The sequence below is a fragment of the Helicoverpa zea genome, chromosome 22, assembly GCF_022581195.2.
Source record: "Helicoverpa zea isolate HzStark_Cry1AcR chromosome 22, ilHelZeax1.1, whole genome shotgun sequence".
In the NCBI taxonomy this organism is placed as follows: Eukaryota; Metazoa; Arthropoda; class Insecta; order Lepidoptera; family Noctuidae; genus Helicoverpa; species Helicoverpa zea.
In genome coordinates, this window is record NC_061473.1 from 3,419,920 (window position 1) to 3,437,084 (window position 17,165).

At 37.8% G+C, this 17,165-nt stretch overlaps 1 protein-coding gene across 3 annotated transcripts in view; it reads right to left on the bottom strand.

Annotated features, from left to right (window-relative positions):
- Positions 1 to 17,165, bottom strand: part of LOC124641293 (nucleolar protein 4) — a 151,095-nt gene that overhangs the window by 11,103 nt on the left and 122,827 nt on the right. For 2 of the 3 annotated variants that reach the window (XM_047179340.1, XM_047179339.1), the window contains exons 4-5: positions 632 to 683; positions 342 to 416 (exon numbers count right to left, since the gene is read on the bottom strand). In XM_047179340.1, coding sequence (XP_047035296.1) covers positions 342 to 416; positions 632 to 683 — 127 coding nt within the window. The remainder of the gene's footprint in view (positions 1 to 341; positions 417 to 631; positions 684 to 17,165) is intronic. The other variant, XM_047179341.1, reaches the window with a different exon arrangement.

Here is a 17,165-nt window from a genome sequence, read left to right on the forward strand (position 1 = left end):
TTGAGGAACCACTTTCCGCAATAGGGTAACAAATAGGGTAACCTTTGTCCTTTCTCAGCCTCTAGACGATCTGTGTACGAAAACATTAAATCGGTTTAGGCCTAAGTTAACGGCAATTGGCTGATATGATGATGTAGGCCCAAGTTTACAGAAACCGGTCATAGTTTTGGTGTGAAAGTGCGACAATTGACGGAGTTACTTTCGCATTTCTTTACTTTCAATATTGTTTAATGATGCGATTTACTGAGTGCCTGATTGGTAACTGTTTCTTTATTTATTTGAGTAGTTGTTATGTTACAGAGTCGTATAAAATCCTGTAAATAAACAAAACAAATGTTTACCTTGTGCCTGGCTGTGGTAATTCCATGCTAGCAACATCATTTTCAACTTCTCAGCATCTTTGGCGAGGGCCTGACCTGCATCAGATCACATAGCCAATCAATTCTCAAAATTTTGATCATTTTTCACACATTTCGGTTCAAAAATAGCCAATTCGGGAGCATTTTAAGCGTATTTTCATATTTTTTGGTGAATTTTCGCCTAAAATGCCATAGTTTTTGAGTTGATTTGATGCAAGTGGCTTGTGGATTGAATCAAGCGTGGTTTTGATCCTGTTAATGGTGGTACTTACTAGAAAAATTGTCGTCATCATTCATGTCCGCTGGCTCGGGTGTTAAGTTATCCTGTAACAAAAAGAGAATGGGTTTGTTAAATACGTAGTCTTTGTATAGTGGTTATAAGTTAGAACAGAGTTTTCATGGCCACCAAGGATGGTATCTAAAGAACTGTGGGTATATAATCGGGTGATGCTATAATCGCGACTCTTTTCAATTCAGGTTTGAGATTGCATTACTGACAATAATGGTTTGGGATGGGCGAAATATCGCTGGCCTATAGTTAAAATATTAAATCGCAGTAACTGTTGACGTGTAATGTAGCTACATATACATACACATACACATGCATATTTGTAATGAACACAGACGGGGATGATTTTCCCCCCCATTTTCCGCGAAACGGGGAGCAGGCTCACGCATGCCCGCTACCAGGACATCATACGCGTTCGTAAGTTTAAATAATTAATAAATTAGCGAAACGGCCGGCGGCTGTGCAGTGCTGGGCGGGTCAACGCTCTGAACCGCGGACGCAAATCGATAGTGCTTCAAATGGACAAGCCACTAAATATAGCTGGATGTACCTCCATATGTGTGATGGGTCCCTGGTACCTTGCCCATGCGGGTTTCCGAAGCAGTTGCCCCGGCTAGGAGTTAGCGGCGGACGGACAAATACAAACTTTCGGAAGCCGAGTTTCTGATCTAGCAGTTGGAGTGCTTTAATTGAACGTTAAACATAATAGCTTAATAAAGTTTAGCGTTAAACTTGAACTTACCTCTGGACTCTCAAGACCGTGCAACCTAGTTTCATTATTAAATAGAGTACATTAGTTACCATACGTAACAATAACCAAATACAGAACAATAATGTCATAAACAGAAAGCCATTTTACCTATAAAATAAACTCTATGGTATGCACTTGTTATTCTCAACCCTATAATGTCCAGGTGCTAGGCTTAATTATAGGTTTCCTCCAACGCAACACTAGAAAAAAGTTGCTTCGCAGAAAACGTTACTTATACGCATATTTACATAGTTTTCCTATTAACGTTAGAACTAGAATGATTTACTACCGTTCCTAATATTGTATCTTTATTTTTTTGCTTACTAAAGATAGGAATTTGTCACTTGTATGGAGCAACATTACATCTTTAGTAACCAAATCAACAAATACTTACATAGAATATTGGGAACTGACATAGTGTACCTTGGTAAGTATAAAAAGACTTATGTGAAGATTTAGAATAAGTATTATTTATACGAAGACAGAAATGTTAACATTTAGTTTATGAATGGTGACAAAATACCGTGCGCCGAAACGTTTGTACGGTCCTAACGTTCTAACGCACACATTCAAATGGCTAGCTGGCCGCTAAAATGTTGCTGAGCGCTTAGAAAGGGTTAGTATTTTGAAGTTAGATAAAACAAAATTATGTGATATATATTTTTACATATTACTAGTTGATCAGTGGTTTTGTATGAATGCTTAAATAAAGTAATAAGTGATAATATACTTCATAATCAGAAGTAATAAGATACTTCATAATCATAAAAGTTGCAAGTCATGATTTCAAATACAATGCCCAGCAAAATAGTTCTACATATACTATAAAGATATTCGTTGCAATTTTCAGGACGAAAGAACATCATTTCCCCAAAAAAACATCAGTATCAATAAAAGCCAACGTGAAAACAAATAACTTAAAAAGTCAAGACCACTTTGCGAACTCGAATAAAAACTTCACAAAAAATCCTTTTGAATTCCGCAGCGGCATTTTTCCGCTTTCATAACAGCTGACGTCGGCGTAAACTTACGAAAACACACGAAGATTTTCATTCAACAAGTGGTAGCTATCCCATGCAAAACGTCATCAATTTACAGCCGCACTTACACTAAGTTTCTGCGGAAAAGTTTACTTGAAAATATCGAAGTTTGCTTGCAAATTGTACGCTGTCGGATTGTTTGTCAAACAGTTTTATTGATGTATCGCACACTACAAGGATTAGCGATGTTTTAATTTCCCATTACAGTTCCCTTGATTGGTTATTGATGTAATTTTGAATTGCGAATCAAACTTGATTGTTGTTTATTTTATACTTAGTATGCGTGCCGTGGAATTCGCACAATTGGACTGCTTATAACATAATTTATGCAAATCATAAATCGCTAACCCACATTTAAGTATTTGATTGTCTACTTCAAGTGACACTGAATATAATTAAACTTAATTGTGTCTTGAATTGCACCGCGGGTTTTAAGTCAGAAATTAATTATTCAAAGACAAATATAGCGCGGTAGCCACAACTACAGCTAGTACTTAAGTCGTCTAAGTACCAGGTGTACATAGGCAGTTTGGAGTTAGGTGGGGTGACAAGCTAGATATCGACCGTCTTCAGGGCGGTGGCCAAGGACCGCATCTGCTATGCGGACACTAAATATCCGTTGACCCTTCGCGTTATGTGCGCCTAGTATAGTTAGGTTGATACCATTGCAATTTAGTCTGTAATTAATTACACCTCAATGACAGATAAGGTGCAGTGGTGCGTACATACATATCTAACTAAGTATACTTACATAGTTAGTGCAAACATGTCATTAAGCTAAAGGTTAACTTGTGTAGTTAGATCATTTAACGAGCATCCTAACTGATTCTTAATGGCGTCTTTGTTAGGCATCCAAGGAATACGTTTATTTACCTTTTGAGGAGCACTGCATGCAGGAGTACGCTACGCGTGCTTAATTTATTTAACTCGGCCATTAAGTTGGATAGCGATTAACTTTTCTGGCGCATTTTCAAAAGAAAAGTAAGCCAAAGTATTTTGAAGAGAAAATTGTTTTATAAAATAAAAAAATGCGTGATGTTTTTGCGGGGAAAATTATTTTAAACCACAAAGCTGGCTTTATTATGGCATCAAATATACTGCGGAGGCTGGTCCGGTCATCTGCCGATAGACGAATAAATCGCGGAATAACCTAGTTTTCCATACAAAATAACTGCAAAATTTCGGGAATCCACCAGCGGTTATGTGCTGAGGGCCTGGTATGTACTGATACATGGGCTATGTACTGCGGTATCCCCCCCCGGCCCGGGCCCCTCCCCCCTCCGGCACTCCGCGTGTTACCGTGTAGTGCTTGCCACCCCGCGAGTGATCGCGCTGCGACATTGCTGTGACACAGCCGCGGTTATCGATACTCGATACAAACTATCATAGAACATTATTTTGTACGAAGGGGATTTTTACTCGAAAAGTCTCTTTGTGGATGATAGAGTGCGCCTATGACATAAAACTGTTTAACATTTACTAAAAGAAGATTGAACTATGTGCCTCATAGTTACACTATGTTCATTCTCAGAATCCTATCACTGTCTTTGTGCACCTTTGGGCACTGAGGACCTAAACAGCAATATGTATGAGCGTGAGCAAGAGTAGGTATTTCTAGGTTGTAGGATTTCTAGAGCCTAGTTCAGGGGAATCTCGAGTGAGAGTTGCGGTGTCGAGACAGAATTGATAATGGTACATTTTCTTAACGGAATATTTTGTTATGATAACCCCTAAAGTGCAATCCATTACTTCTTTTTGACTTGTTTTACGATCAAAATCAGGCACAAGTTGAGAGCAACGGCAATCAATTCATCGATAACAAGTAATCATCGATAGCGCGTCAGAGTGCCAGCAATCAGGTGGCAGTCAGCGTATAATCATTAAATACCCACGCGAAGGGGGCCGATGACGCCCGCGGCGCCACCTCGCACCCCTCCCCCCACCCGCCCAATTATGAAAATACGAACAAAATACAAATTTCGAGCTTTTCGAACGTCAAAGGCCGTTAAACACGATGCTGTGATTATCGATAATGAGGCGACCACATCCTTACTGTGGCTCCACTAACACATTTTTGTTGGACGTGTATTGATTGTGATTTAGGTAAGTTATGACTGATTTGACCAATGGCACGGTCTCGGATAATAAAGTTTGTTATTAGGTCGGAACTCCACAGCTGGGGTGCTCAAACGAAAATGGTGCGACAAATGTTGGAACAAAAATGTTCCTCAGCATCTACAGAAAGCAAAGTTTATCAATTCTGCAGATTTACTTAATTCAGGATTAACTTTCACACAGCAAGCACTCCCTTAAGCAGCCGGTTTCATGAGTCAAAAACATTTTGCAAGCGCAGCTTAGCTACAACGAGGGTCCGCATTTTTTTATTCGCCTTACAAGTTTTACCCGTCTCTACCAGGAGCGCAGAGGCGAGTTGAAAGTCTTCGCTCTTTCAAAATAAACGGCTTCCTTTAGCATTCTGCTTGCTCGGTAGTTTCGCCCGCCGCTTGCGCCCCAGTATTTTTAAAGCGGACAGCGCCCCCTGCGGCACTCGCGGGCTCGCGCACCCCCTGTCACCCCCCCTAGACCCCCGCCCACACACAGTAATACCATAACGGGTGCGAGCTATGACGAGATTATCTACGTACACGCGTATCCACTATACCAATACATACGTTGCCTATATACCAGGAATACATAAGCACATAAGCGATGACTGTTGTACATAACGGGCATTGATTTACCGGGCCGGACGCTACCTGTCATCGAACACAATGACGATTACATGGGCGGTGGCAAAAATTCAGGTGAACAACGAACTGGACTGTCTGCCCAAAACAATGGTGGGACACATTATAGGTAATTGCACAAGAACTGTGACAGCCATTTGAGTTCCCAACAATTATCATTTATCATCATGACAGAGTTCGGTGCGATCAGTGTTTGGGTCCATCAGTTGAACCGACCATTGTTATATGTTCGCAACTTTTAACTCGAAACTTCTGAAAGTTGGCGAAATTTTTCGCACCCTACTGTTGCTATTCGTCGCGGAGTAAGTAAACGACAAGTGATCATGCACTCTTATATAAACAGTACCTACTTAAACAGGAAAACAGAGGGTTTTCCGTTCAAACCTCGTGCTGATTAGCCATAGTTTCATAAACCAACACAGAATCAAAAGTATGCATTGATTGAAGCATGAGAACATTAATCAAGAATCACTCCAAAAGTATGTGCCAATAATAATCAATATTAACATTCGGCTATCGTAGAAATGCAGGCTCAAATATACACACAGAATAATAAATAGGTACATACATGCCCCAATTTACAAATTTCGCCGAATCCCAAATTAAAATTATACATTACTCCTTAAATGAGTTTTAAATACGGACTGATTTTCAGAGAAAATTACTTTTAACATACAGACCGACACCGCACTCATGTATCTTATTCAGAAAATTCGAAATTAATATAATATGTAATATTCCGCATAATTATGTATTTTTATAAGTACTTACATATGACTATGATCGCAGATTGAAAAAGTATGGAAGAAGAAAACATGCTGCGCCGACCCCAAATAAAATTGGGATAAGGTCAAGAGGATGGTGATAACCTATAGTTTCAGATTCAGGTGTTCAGGTGTCCAAGCTATGTAGCTATATGTACATACAAACATATATGAAGATAGATATACAATGGCTTAAAGCTTGTCCAGATGAAGGGATTTACGTCTAGATCTAGGTGAAGATTTATTGGTCCTGTATATGACCTGCTTAATTTCAAGCCAACACCCATGTGTATTGCCGAAATATTTAGACAATTATTAAAGAATACTATCTATTTTGCTGGTTTTACATCTCTACTATACTATTAAAAAACTATCTTATCTTACTATCTTAGAGACAGTAAACAACCGGGTATAAATTAGCGTACAGCCTTCCTCGATACATGGGCTATCTAGCACTGCAATATTCCTGAGATCTAAGTGTTCAAACAAACCAAGAAACTCTTAATACATTTAGTATCACCCTTAAGATAAAAAGAACCATACATATATATGTCTGTATAAGCTGCCTTGATACAAAATTTCACATAAGTAAGTATATAATAAACAAAGAATTTTAGGATTCATAACATCAAAACGGACGGTCGAAGTTTGCAGTCTATCTCTTAAATACGAAACTGTGCATATCCTTCATACGAAATCAATCAACCGCCCAAAAGTTGCATGTTTTTATGCACCTTTGATTCTCAAAGGATGACTCCCTAAAAGTCAGAAATAGAACTAATATCAGATATCAGAACGGAACAATATGCTTTTACTCTTCAATTTTAACCATATACTCATATGAGATAGTGTATACCGACACATTGCAAAGTTGTAGTCGGTCGATAGTTCATTTGGGCTCACAAAATCAGTATGAAGATCTACCATTCATCTTCATACTGATTTTGTGAGCCCACGCATTACAAATACCAGGTTTAGCCGGTATCAGACCGACAGAAAACTTTTATTGGAATCAAGATTTTCTTTAAAAAATATTTTTGACAAGCATAGGATTAACAGTCGGCCGACTATTTAGTATAGCAGTGTGCAGTAGTCTAACATAAGCATTGTTACGCATCGCTCAAGAAAGTTTTATAGGAATATTGGACAAAGAAACGCAAGCGAAGCGATATTACACTACACCTAAGTATGATGATTCTTTGTAGTAGATTCGAACTTGTAGTCATGCGAATTCTTTTGTTTTCAATTAGGTTGATAAAACTGTTAACTGTATGTAGAATATTTCATCATCATCAGCCCTTAGATGGTCACACTACACAGCACAACCCTCTCATACTTACAGATGGAAAATAAGTTAATACAAACATAATCAAAATGCTTGCACGAGGGGGATTGGCGATTTCAGATTTAGTCCAGATTTATTCAACATGGTTTTGTTCACTTTTACTAAGTCTTTAGTGTCATACTTAGAAATTACAGAAAAGTTACATTTTGTTTTTTGTCTAGTATCCAACCCGCACCGTCGTATTTGACAGGCTGCTGCTATAACCACAATACCTCCACGGCTTTCTTTCTTCTTGTAGAACACATAGAAAAATCAATGTGCCTCAAAGGACCAAAAAAAATCTGAAACATTTTTGTGCTACTGTTAGCCTACTGTTGACACAACTTTGGACAGGCAGCTAACAAGATAGAAGGATTGACTGATGACAAAGCCCTATGACATACGAAAAGACACGAGGACAGACAGACAGACATAAAAAACAAAGCCTTCTTGCTATTTGGCAGTTGTGTCTAAAATTTTTCGAAGACCAATTTCGGACACGGCGAAAAATCGTAGTAATTGTAAGTCATAAAATAAAAGGAGAATTATATTTTACTAGGTATCAAAAGACGTATGAACTCCTTTGTACCCATGACACCCTGATACCTACAAAAAAAACTCTGCAGGTAATTCGCAATTGTCGTATGACTTCTTTTAATTGTTTTTCAGCAGCATAAAACGCCTTTTACATTACAGCATGAAAAAGATAGGTCGAGCAAACAAATTATTTTTGTACGAGTGCAGTTCGCAAAAAAAAATACTAAAGCAATTTTGAAGGAAACTTTACGTTTACAGTTTGACGCTACAGCACATAGGGGTGAGAATTGCCAGAGAGGATTTTCGATGCGTGTACCCGCGGGCCATACCAATTCTCTGTACTGGTTATATCGCATAAAAGTCACTCAATGTAACACTACTCAGCTGCATTCAATTAGACTGATAGATGAACATTAAATGAAAATGCTAGTGTAAGTAAAAACTGCTAACGACAATAAAACTTCATAATGGAATCAAAGTTTCAAATCACAATTATGTTCCATTAAAACAACAGGCAATAAATGATTTATCATCAAATTCCACGATGACTAACAAGCAACCTACTAAGTACACTGGCAGTAAGTACACATCAAAATAACATTGCCACACGCTAATGCGATTAAAACTAAAATGGGGGAAACTGGCACGTGAAAAATCCTCTAACAGATTGAATAAATAATTAAACACCCACATTCACTCGGAGTTTAGTGAGAAACTAGGTGCAGAAACCGCGTAGTTACCGCGTGATAAGTACCAGAGTAGCAAAGGCGATGTGGAGGTAGACGCAGATACTCGCATTATGTGAGGGGGAAGCGGGCCGACCTCGAAAAACCGAATGGGGGTCGCGTCTCCGTCGAAAAGCATCGCGAATTTCACAAAGCGGCTTCCTAGTTACAGGGGTATCGCTGGGGAGACGCGGTTACAAGTCGACGCTTACCCGTGCTCTTTGAAGTGTGATAAACTGAGCGAGCGAAGGCACTAAATATGGATACCTACGTAGGAGTGCGTGCCGCCGACGCTGCTCCCCTAGTATACGAGATTTATAAACGCGGTTAAATTTACTGTTATATCTTGCTATAATGCAAATAGCTGTTTTGGTTACATCTCAACATATGTCTGAGATAATGATCATGATCAGAGATTACGTTAACTGATCAACAATCCATTTGCATCGCATTTTCATAAATTTATATATCCTTAGTGAGAAACTAAGCATTCAGGCAAGCCTCTTCAAATAAGAAAACATTTATCGCACCGAAGGACCACCGAATACATTAATCGAATTGAAAAGATGTTCAATAACTTTTATACAATTTAACTAAGAAACGACTGATTCTGTTACCAAACACATAAAACTTTTGTCACGCATCCCAAGTTATAAGCGTAGCGGTTTTATGTAACAAATTATTCTCTTGTTTTAGGTAAATTCGCAGATCAGAGATATGCGATGTGCAGCAGCAGTTCCGAAGCTAAAATATCCCTGTAATGCTATATGCTATAATATGGGATGTTTTATATATGGTATGCACCCAGCTCAGTGAGTATGAGCCAATCGCCCCAGCTTAGGGAAGCCTTTGTCCAGCAAAAGGACGTTTTTCGGCTGTGACGGAGAATCGCAGACTATAAAATCGAGATTTTAAAATCTGTTCTATAGTTTATCTATAACAAGATGATCAAATACCTACGGGAAAACTGTCATCTACCGTCTTGTTTATATTCGATAGCTAAATAGCAGTAAGGACAGATTCACAAATAAATAGGAGTTTTCATTGAACTATGAAAACAGGTGGGTTTTTCACAATAACGTGACCTTTCACATAATCCCTTGAAATCGGGACGTATTGTGATATTTTTATCTCAAGTATCTATGGTATTGAATTCTATGTGCCCACGGCGCAGTTCGGTTTTGGGGACCAACTGCCTTGTTGATTTACCAAAACCTTTTTTATTAGCAAAGTAGCCATTATAAAGATAAGTCAGATTTGATAGGCCTACATGGTTCGACTTTACACTGAAACAAATCAATCGATTCTATAGCATTATTGAATTAAAATCAATCGTCATACTAACTTCTCAGCCCCCTTTTTAACATTGTTATATTATTAGCTGGTCCTTCGATACGCATGTACATTAATTCAAAATACTTAAAGTATATAAACACCTACCAAATCCATTCTAATTCTGGCTTACAGTTTAACATAACTCTATCTAAATATCCCCCCCTAGTGATAAAGTAACAACAGAACCAAGCATTTTAGAAGCCACTATGGACCGTGTCAAGGAAATGCTCAATACGCCCCAAGAATACAAACGGTATATTAGCTTAAGATATTCTCATCTTAGACTAGGCTTTTGATTCAAGTTAACCACATAGTAACCTTGCTGGAAACCTCTACTTCGGTATCTAAGGTTCTACTTAATATGTTAAGCAAGTTATTTTTAGGATCCCTATCTAGTATTTGGTCCTTTGAGCCGTCACAAAAAGTCAATGTCTTTGTAGTCAAAATACTCAATTGTTGATGCGTCCTTTTGGTTATCCAATATTTAGATTAAGATTCAACTCACGTTTTCTAACAATAGATTGTGAGATGTATCATCCATCTTTATGGGTTGTATGCAATCATCATCAGATGCAGTTAAGCGCCATTAAATTGTCACCTACAAATCTCTTAATCCAATCAGAATTAAAAATGCGAAAACACAACTCCTTAAATTTATATCAGCCTGGTACATTCACGCGCATATCCAGTGCATAGTTCGTTCGTTCCACTGGTTCTGCTAAATCAATATAACGTTATATGTAAAAAGTACAAGCAAAAAATACACAAAGATCCCCTAGTCAGCCATACATAGCGGATTAAGAAAAATTCCCGGCGTCACCTACAAAAAGAGGCAGCTTGCGGGCAAACCTCCGCAGCTTCGCAGTAATTCCACCCCCACGGACCGTCTCGTAGCGTCTGGCTGCTCAAGTAATTACGCCCCCTTACACCCCACCCCTCCCTTTGGGGATAAGTAAAAACAATATTTTTACGCGCGCAGTCCACGGTACCAAAAGTGACAGATATAAATTGAGGGTGAAAATGAAATTAGTGGCGGCTTCCTTGATGTCTGACGCGACTTTTTATTGTTAGTGTGATCTGTTCCGGAGTTGTCTTGATGCTTTTTTGAGAATTGGGAAATTAGCCAAAAATCTCGAATTTTCATTAAATTATCGTTAATTAACGAACTAATCTCAGAAATTTAAAATAATGACTGTATGCAAGTAACTACCATTTCAGTACACTTTTGAACTCCGAAATACGCCTTTATTAAATCTCATCATTTGAATACAAGTTACCAACATAAGTATCAACGAATAAAATCTCAAAATATCATCATCAAAACTATTCAATACCAATCCATTTACCAATATTATTAATTAGAACCGTCCTTAAGTCCGTCGGTCCTAACCGTATTTAATTACTTTATTTTAATTTCATAAGGCAAGCATCAATTAATTTAGTGATTTCTCTCTTTCACGAGTTCATCATCACGGTGATTAGTGACTTTATCGAGAGTACTCGAAAGTCCAAGCGAACTAGGATTAAAGTATCAAGTTTATTAAGATGTAAATGCTGTGATAATTATGATAGTGATAAAAATCCTAAGGACCATTAAATCAAGCATGATTATTTTCATCCAGTAATTTTCAAATTATCTGGGGTGCCACAGTCCTTTTTGGTGATTTTCGCCCTTAGAATTAAACCTGCCTTGCTCTCGACTATATGTATTATTTCATCAACATAAAGTTCCCTACGTTGTTGATGAAATATAAACTACAAAAATATCAAAAAAAAACAGAGCAAAAGGCTATAACATATGTAGATGTACAAAGTAGCAAAAGAGAAGACAAAATTACAAACAATTAAATGAATGTCGATGCAATTGCAAATCGGCATGATCGCGTTACAAATAAAATGCTAATACAACAATCACCTAAATACCAAGTCGGTTACCGAGTAATTTGATGAGTTTTCAATATGTACACAGAAAAACAAACGTATGTACAAAGAATATTGTCAACAAGTACTAAGTTCCTAATAATGACGCAAAGATTTTAAATCAAAACTAGGGTACGTAAAATATTGAATAATTTCAGGTAAAAATTGTTTTGAAACTCTCGATAATTCATGCTATCCTCTATGCGTACATTTGGGTCTACCCATCGCCTAACTAAATGATGGATTGAGAAAAAATACCAATAAAGACCAATTTTCTATTCTTTCGTTTACTGATATATCCCAGGTTTATCATTCTGCAGTTTTCATTCTAATTCAATTAACAAAGCAGAGATTTTTATGTGACAATATAATCTTTAATTTCTAGTCAGCAACTATTACTCGACCTGTTTTCCTTAGCAAGTTCCGTACAAGCAACATTATCATTGGCAACCCGATAGCCGACTGTTAGTCGCACTTACATTACGATAAAGTGCCACAAACGGCATGCAACACCATGTTTACCTTACTTATCAATTAAATTATGCGTCGTATACCTACAAAGTATACTACTATGTCCGGTTATTCTTGAATTCATGTGCAAAGTTTAGGCAGCAAGTCTTGCATGGATATCAGGTGGACATGCAAACAATGCGGGCTATACGGAATGCAGGCGAACGCGGGAGCGCGCGTTGAATAATGTACGCGCCGTCTCAACGGACAGCGCCTCGGTCTTATGACGCCTTGGTACGGCGAGGTCTTAAAGGAGTTTAAATATTTAAGAAAGGCCATCTTTTAATTGGTTTTGCGGGATCCTTGGGCCCGTAAAATAAAGGATCCGTGAAATTTATAAGGGTAGGACAAGCTACTCTATAAAATAAAGAAGGATTCTTCCCCGTCTTTTTTTAATATGGAAGGTTGCAGGTGTTTTGTTAAAAGCATTAAAAGGAGAGTTTAATAAAGTGGAATATCGAGTCATAACATTCTAAACCAATTTATTTATCATGTAAGTGAGTATATCAAAAGAAAATTACTGAAATATAAGGTGCTGGCAACTCATTTCAAAATGACCACAATACTGCAATTCAGTAATTTCGAATATCGCAAGATGCAGTTTGCGTAATTGGATAAACAAAACAATTGTGCGTTGACTGTCAATTTCCAACTGGACATTACAATAACCAGTTTCCCTGAATAGTCTAAAACTGCATAGTTTTCGTATCAAAGCTACTGTTTTGCGCAGTGTTGTTCGCAAGACATCTTGACAGGTATATAATAGTCTAATCCTAGGATCTTGGCTGATGGAGTAAGGGGCCCAGAGGGGCTTGCCAAGTTCCATTGATTTTCTCCCATTTCAGAAAATGGTCCTCAAGGCTTTAGTTCCAAAGTGATTGTAAGCATTCGAGTATATAGATCTAGGAGATTGATGAAGCCTACTCGTTTCGTTTTTAGTGATATTAATGAGTTTCTAGCAGAATATGATGTGACAAGCAATCAATTAATCTTTGTATGAATTAATGTTTAGATCTTTTGGATAGACATAATTATGAACGGTTATGTAGCTGTAATAAATGTGCAGGCTTATGCCATCAATTTGGTGCTATCTTCAAATATCCTATGCGAGGTATTTTGCTGTGCCATCAATCGAACATATCGAATATAATAATTCAGTTGCTGTACATATCTAAAGGTACAATTTTAATGTAACTTCTAGTACTTCTTATTTTTATTTATTTATTTATTCTTAGAGAAGGCTTACGGACTAATCACAATATTATAAGTAACATATTATATAACTAAATTGCCAACAACAAGCCTCCACAGATAATTTCAATCTATCGATATTTACAACAATATGTTACAGTCTTTATAACATAATTTAACATATTAACAATTTAACATAATGTTACAGTCTTTATACCTTCAGTTTGATTACAATTGCTAGCCAGTTACATTATTTACAATTTTATTTAAAATCATTCGCAAAAGAACAGTTTTGCCCAACGTCGCCTTACTACGTTAGACTTTGTGCAAAAAAGGTCTATGTCGAAATCCCGGGGTAGTGAATTAAAACTACGTGCACTACGTGAGAAGAACGCGTTACGTCTATACTTCGTGGAAGCAAAAGGTACGTGAAGCAGCGGTCGCTGTCGGAAACCAATGTGATTGGTACGCAGTTGTACTTTTCCTAGTAGTTCAGGACAGTCGACCGCTCCATTCGCGATATTTATCAATAAACATACGTCATTGATTTCACGCCTTTTTTCCAGGGGTAAAAAGTGGTACCTCTTACAACGATGAACATAATCATCCGACCATTGCTGTGCCTTGTAATCTAAATATCTTAGAAATTTACGCTGAACCCCTTCAATGCGTGTCTTATATATTGCATATTGTGGGTTCCAAACCTGGGACGCATACTCCAAGTGACTGCGTACGAATGAGCAGTATAATATCTTATATAATAGGCTTTAATGATCGAAAACAGGCTGTAGTTCTGATTATGAATCCAAGGGCTCTGAATGCTTTATTCACAATAATATCAATATGTTGGTCATATAGTAACTTACTATACTAATTCTAATTACTACTTATTTTTATACGTTCGCTGCATTTGGGGAAAAAGCAAGCCTTAGCTATAAATTCTGATCGTGACTCTTATAAGGACGATAATATTTTCTAAACTACACACATACATTAAAGAGGCATCCTAATTTATGGAGCAGAAGTAATATACTCTTAGTATGCACTGGCAGTTTTTGAAGCCAAGGCTTGCTAAATGTAGAGTATTGACCTTACGATGAACATCCAATGATTACATGTAATATGCGAACAAGTGCATCTCCATACTCAAGAACCCGATCAAAATATCGGCCGACTAACAGTTTGCAGTGTTTGAGGTTTTTCAAAAGCGCAGAATTTAGCTCAAAAATTGGCCTTCCGGAGTAGATGTCAAGATATTAAATTTTCGTAGTTCTTTTGTATTGTTTACATAAGATGTAGTTTCTTTCATTTATCTATTAACATGATATGCAAAAGGCTGCAATCATAAGTTGAGGACCGGCGGATTAGGGAACATCTAAAACTAGCTATAAACGAATATAATTATGAAGTATTACCACGCTACTCTGAGAGTTTTTATATCGTCAAACAGATCAATTAACTGCCATGTGGTCGTGGTGGCCTAGTGGGTAAAGGACCGACCTCTCGAGTATGAGGGTGTGGGTTCGATTCCAGGTCAGGCAAGTACCAATGCAACTTTTCTAAGTTTGTATGTACTTTCTTAGTATATCTTGGACACCAATGGCTGATAAAAAAGGTGTAGGAAAACATCTTGAGGAAACCTGGACTATATAGTCTGAAATCACCAACCCGCATTGAGCAAGCGTGTTGATTAATGCTCAATCCTTCTCCGTGTGAGAGGAGGCCTGTGCCCAGCAGTGGGACGATAAAAAACAAAAAAAAGGCTGTAACAGGACCATGTGGTAATATCAACTCCTTGGAAGAACAGCTGTTAATTTTTTCTTTTATGAATTTTGGTTTTAAGAAAAGTCAAAATCTTTATGTTAATGAGAAAAATGTAATTGAGTTGAGAAAACTGACATATTTCTACTTTCAAGATCAGTAAGGTCACAGTCCTAGGTCAATAACTGTCGCTACCAATACACTATCTGTTGAATTGCTTATATAATTGAAAGAATATTAGAAACGACCGTAATACCACAAAGGTATCTGTAAAATAATAGGCGATCAGCAAGATCGGACCATGACATCCAAAAATTACTTCTAAGATCATACCTTATAGGTTGACAAGTAAGTACATGAACTAAGTCCGATCTAGCTATAGTAGCTATGTAGCGGGGTGGGCCGATACGGGCAGCATGCAAGGTCGCCCGGCGCCTCGATCATCACAGACATCTTAGCACGGACCTGTCTAATGCTTTGGTATTTTCTAATATTATTTTGTAGGTAAAATGGATGATTAGATATTGTTGTAATATGGTGATATTTGATTAGTGGGGTTTTGAAGATGTGGTCTTAAACGTCATGTTAGTTTTCACTTTTTGAGTATCGGAAATTAATGATGATGGTAATTGTGGTATTACGGGGTGTAATGTTAGTAAGACAGCTGAATATACAGTACGTGTACTTTTTTACTAGTGGTAATATGCAGTAATGTAACTAGATTAGATTTTTATGTCTTTTTGTGTATTAATATGAAAGTTCTGCGTATTATGCATAAAGGAAGCAAGTTTTAACTAAACTAATTGAATTACGTAAAAACAATAAAATGTTATGAAGAAGCAATATTGTTTGTAATGTAATTAGTGCTTAATTACTCGAACAGCATAATACCGATCTATTTTCCAAGAAAAAATAGATGCAACTCGAGTGTTTATTAGTTTTAAATGTTAATAGAAACGGCTAGTAACTGGGCATGTCCATTCTAATACCATCAACGCCTGCCGCGTGTCACTTGAAACTCCGCCATTTTGCAAGGCGAACCGCCCGCGGCGGGAAAACTGACTTTGGCGCCAATTTCGATGCGGCCACGTCTGCTATTCGACCGCATCCGGATGATCAGCCACTCAAGAGAAGCCCTCGCGAGCCGCACACACCGCAAATCGGCCGGTTAACATCACCACGGGTATCATTATAAATTCCTTTAATTATACCATTTTTACTGCGCTTTATAGTAGCCTGCCTGATGGCGGGAACTCGGTTCATAAGTGCCATCGCGCTATTCTCAGGCCTTGGCATGTTTATCTTGACCGTTTCGAATAGACCTCGTGCCCTTTACATATATTACGAGAAAAAGGTTCTTCTTAAAACGGCTGCTGCAAGGGATCGTATTAAAATAATTAAAAAGTTACCTTTGGCAGGACATGTTGCAGGAGTGCTCCAGCTTTCCTTTTGGCAGCCATCTTGTATTTTTGGCGGGAACGCACAGCACTTTTGTCTTTGGTTTCGTTTTAATATCTCTTCTGATAATCAGTTCATGGACTCCATCTCAATTTGACTAAAAACAAAATTTTGGAATGCTTCGAATGTGTTTCTTCTCACATTTGATTAAAAGTTGCAATCAGACGTACTTTAGCTGACGCATTTACTCTACCGGGGCTGCGTGATTGTTCGAAAGAGTTACCGCGGCCCTGGTACATAAAAGGCTTAAGAAGGAACTTGATGGGTTTTAGTCAGTAAGAATCTGACCCTCCCTCACGCTGTAACCCACAGCGGAAGGGGTCATTAGATGATTTCCCATTAAAAAAGAAAAAAAGCTGAAATACCTAAATTCGTTTTTATTAAAGGTTACCTTTCTAGTTAACCGTTTAAGAATATCAAAGGACCAAACAGTTCAAAGTTGCAATTATCTGCA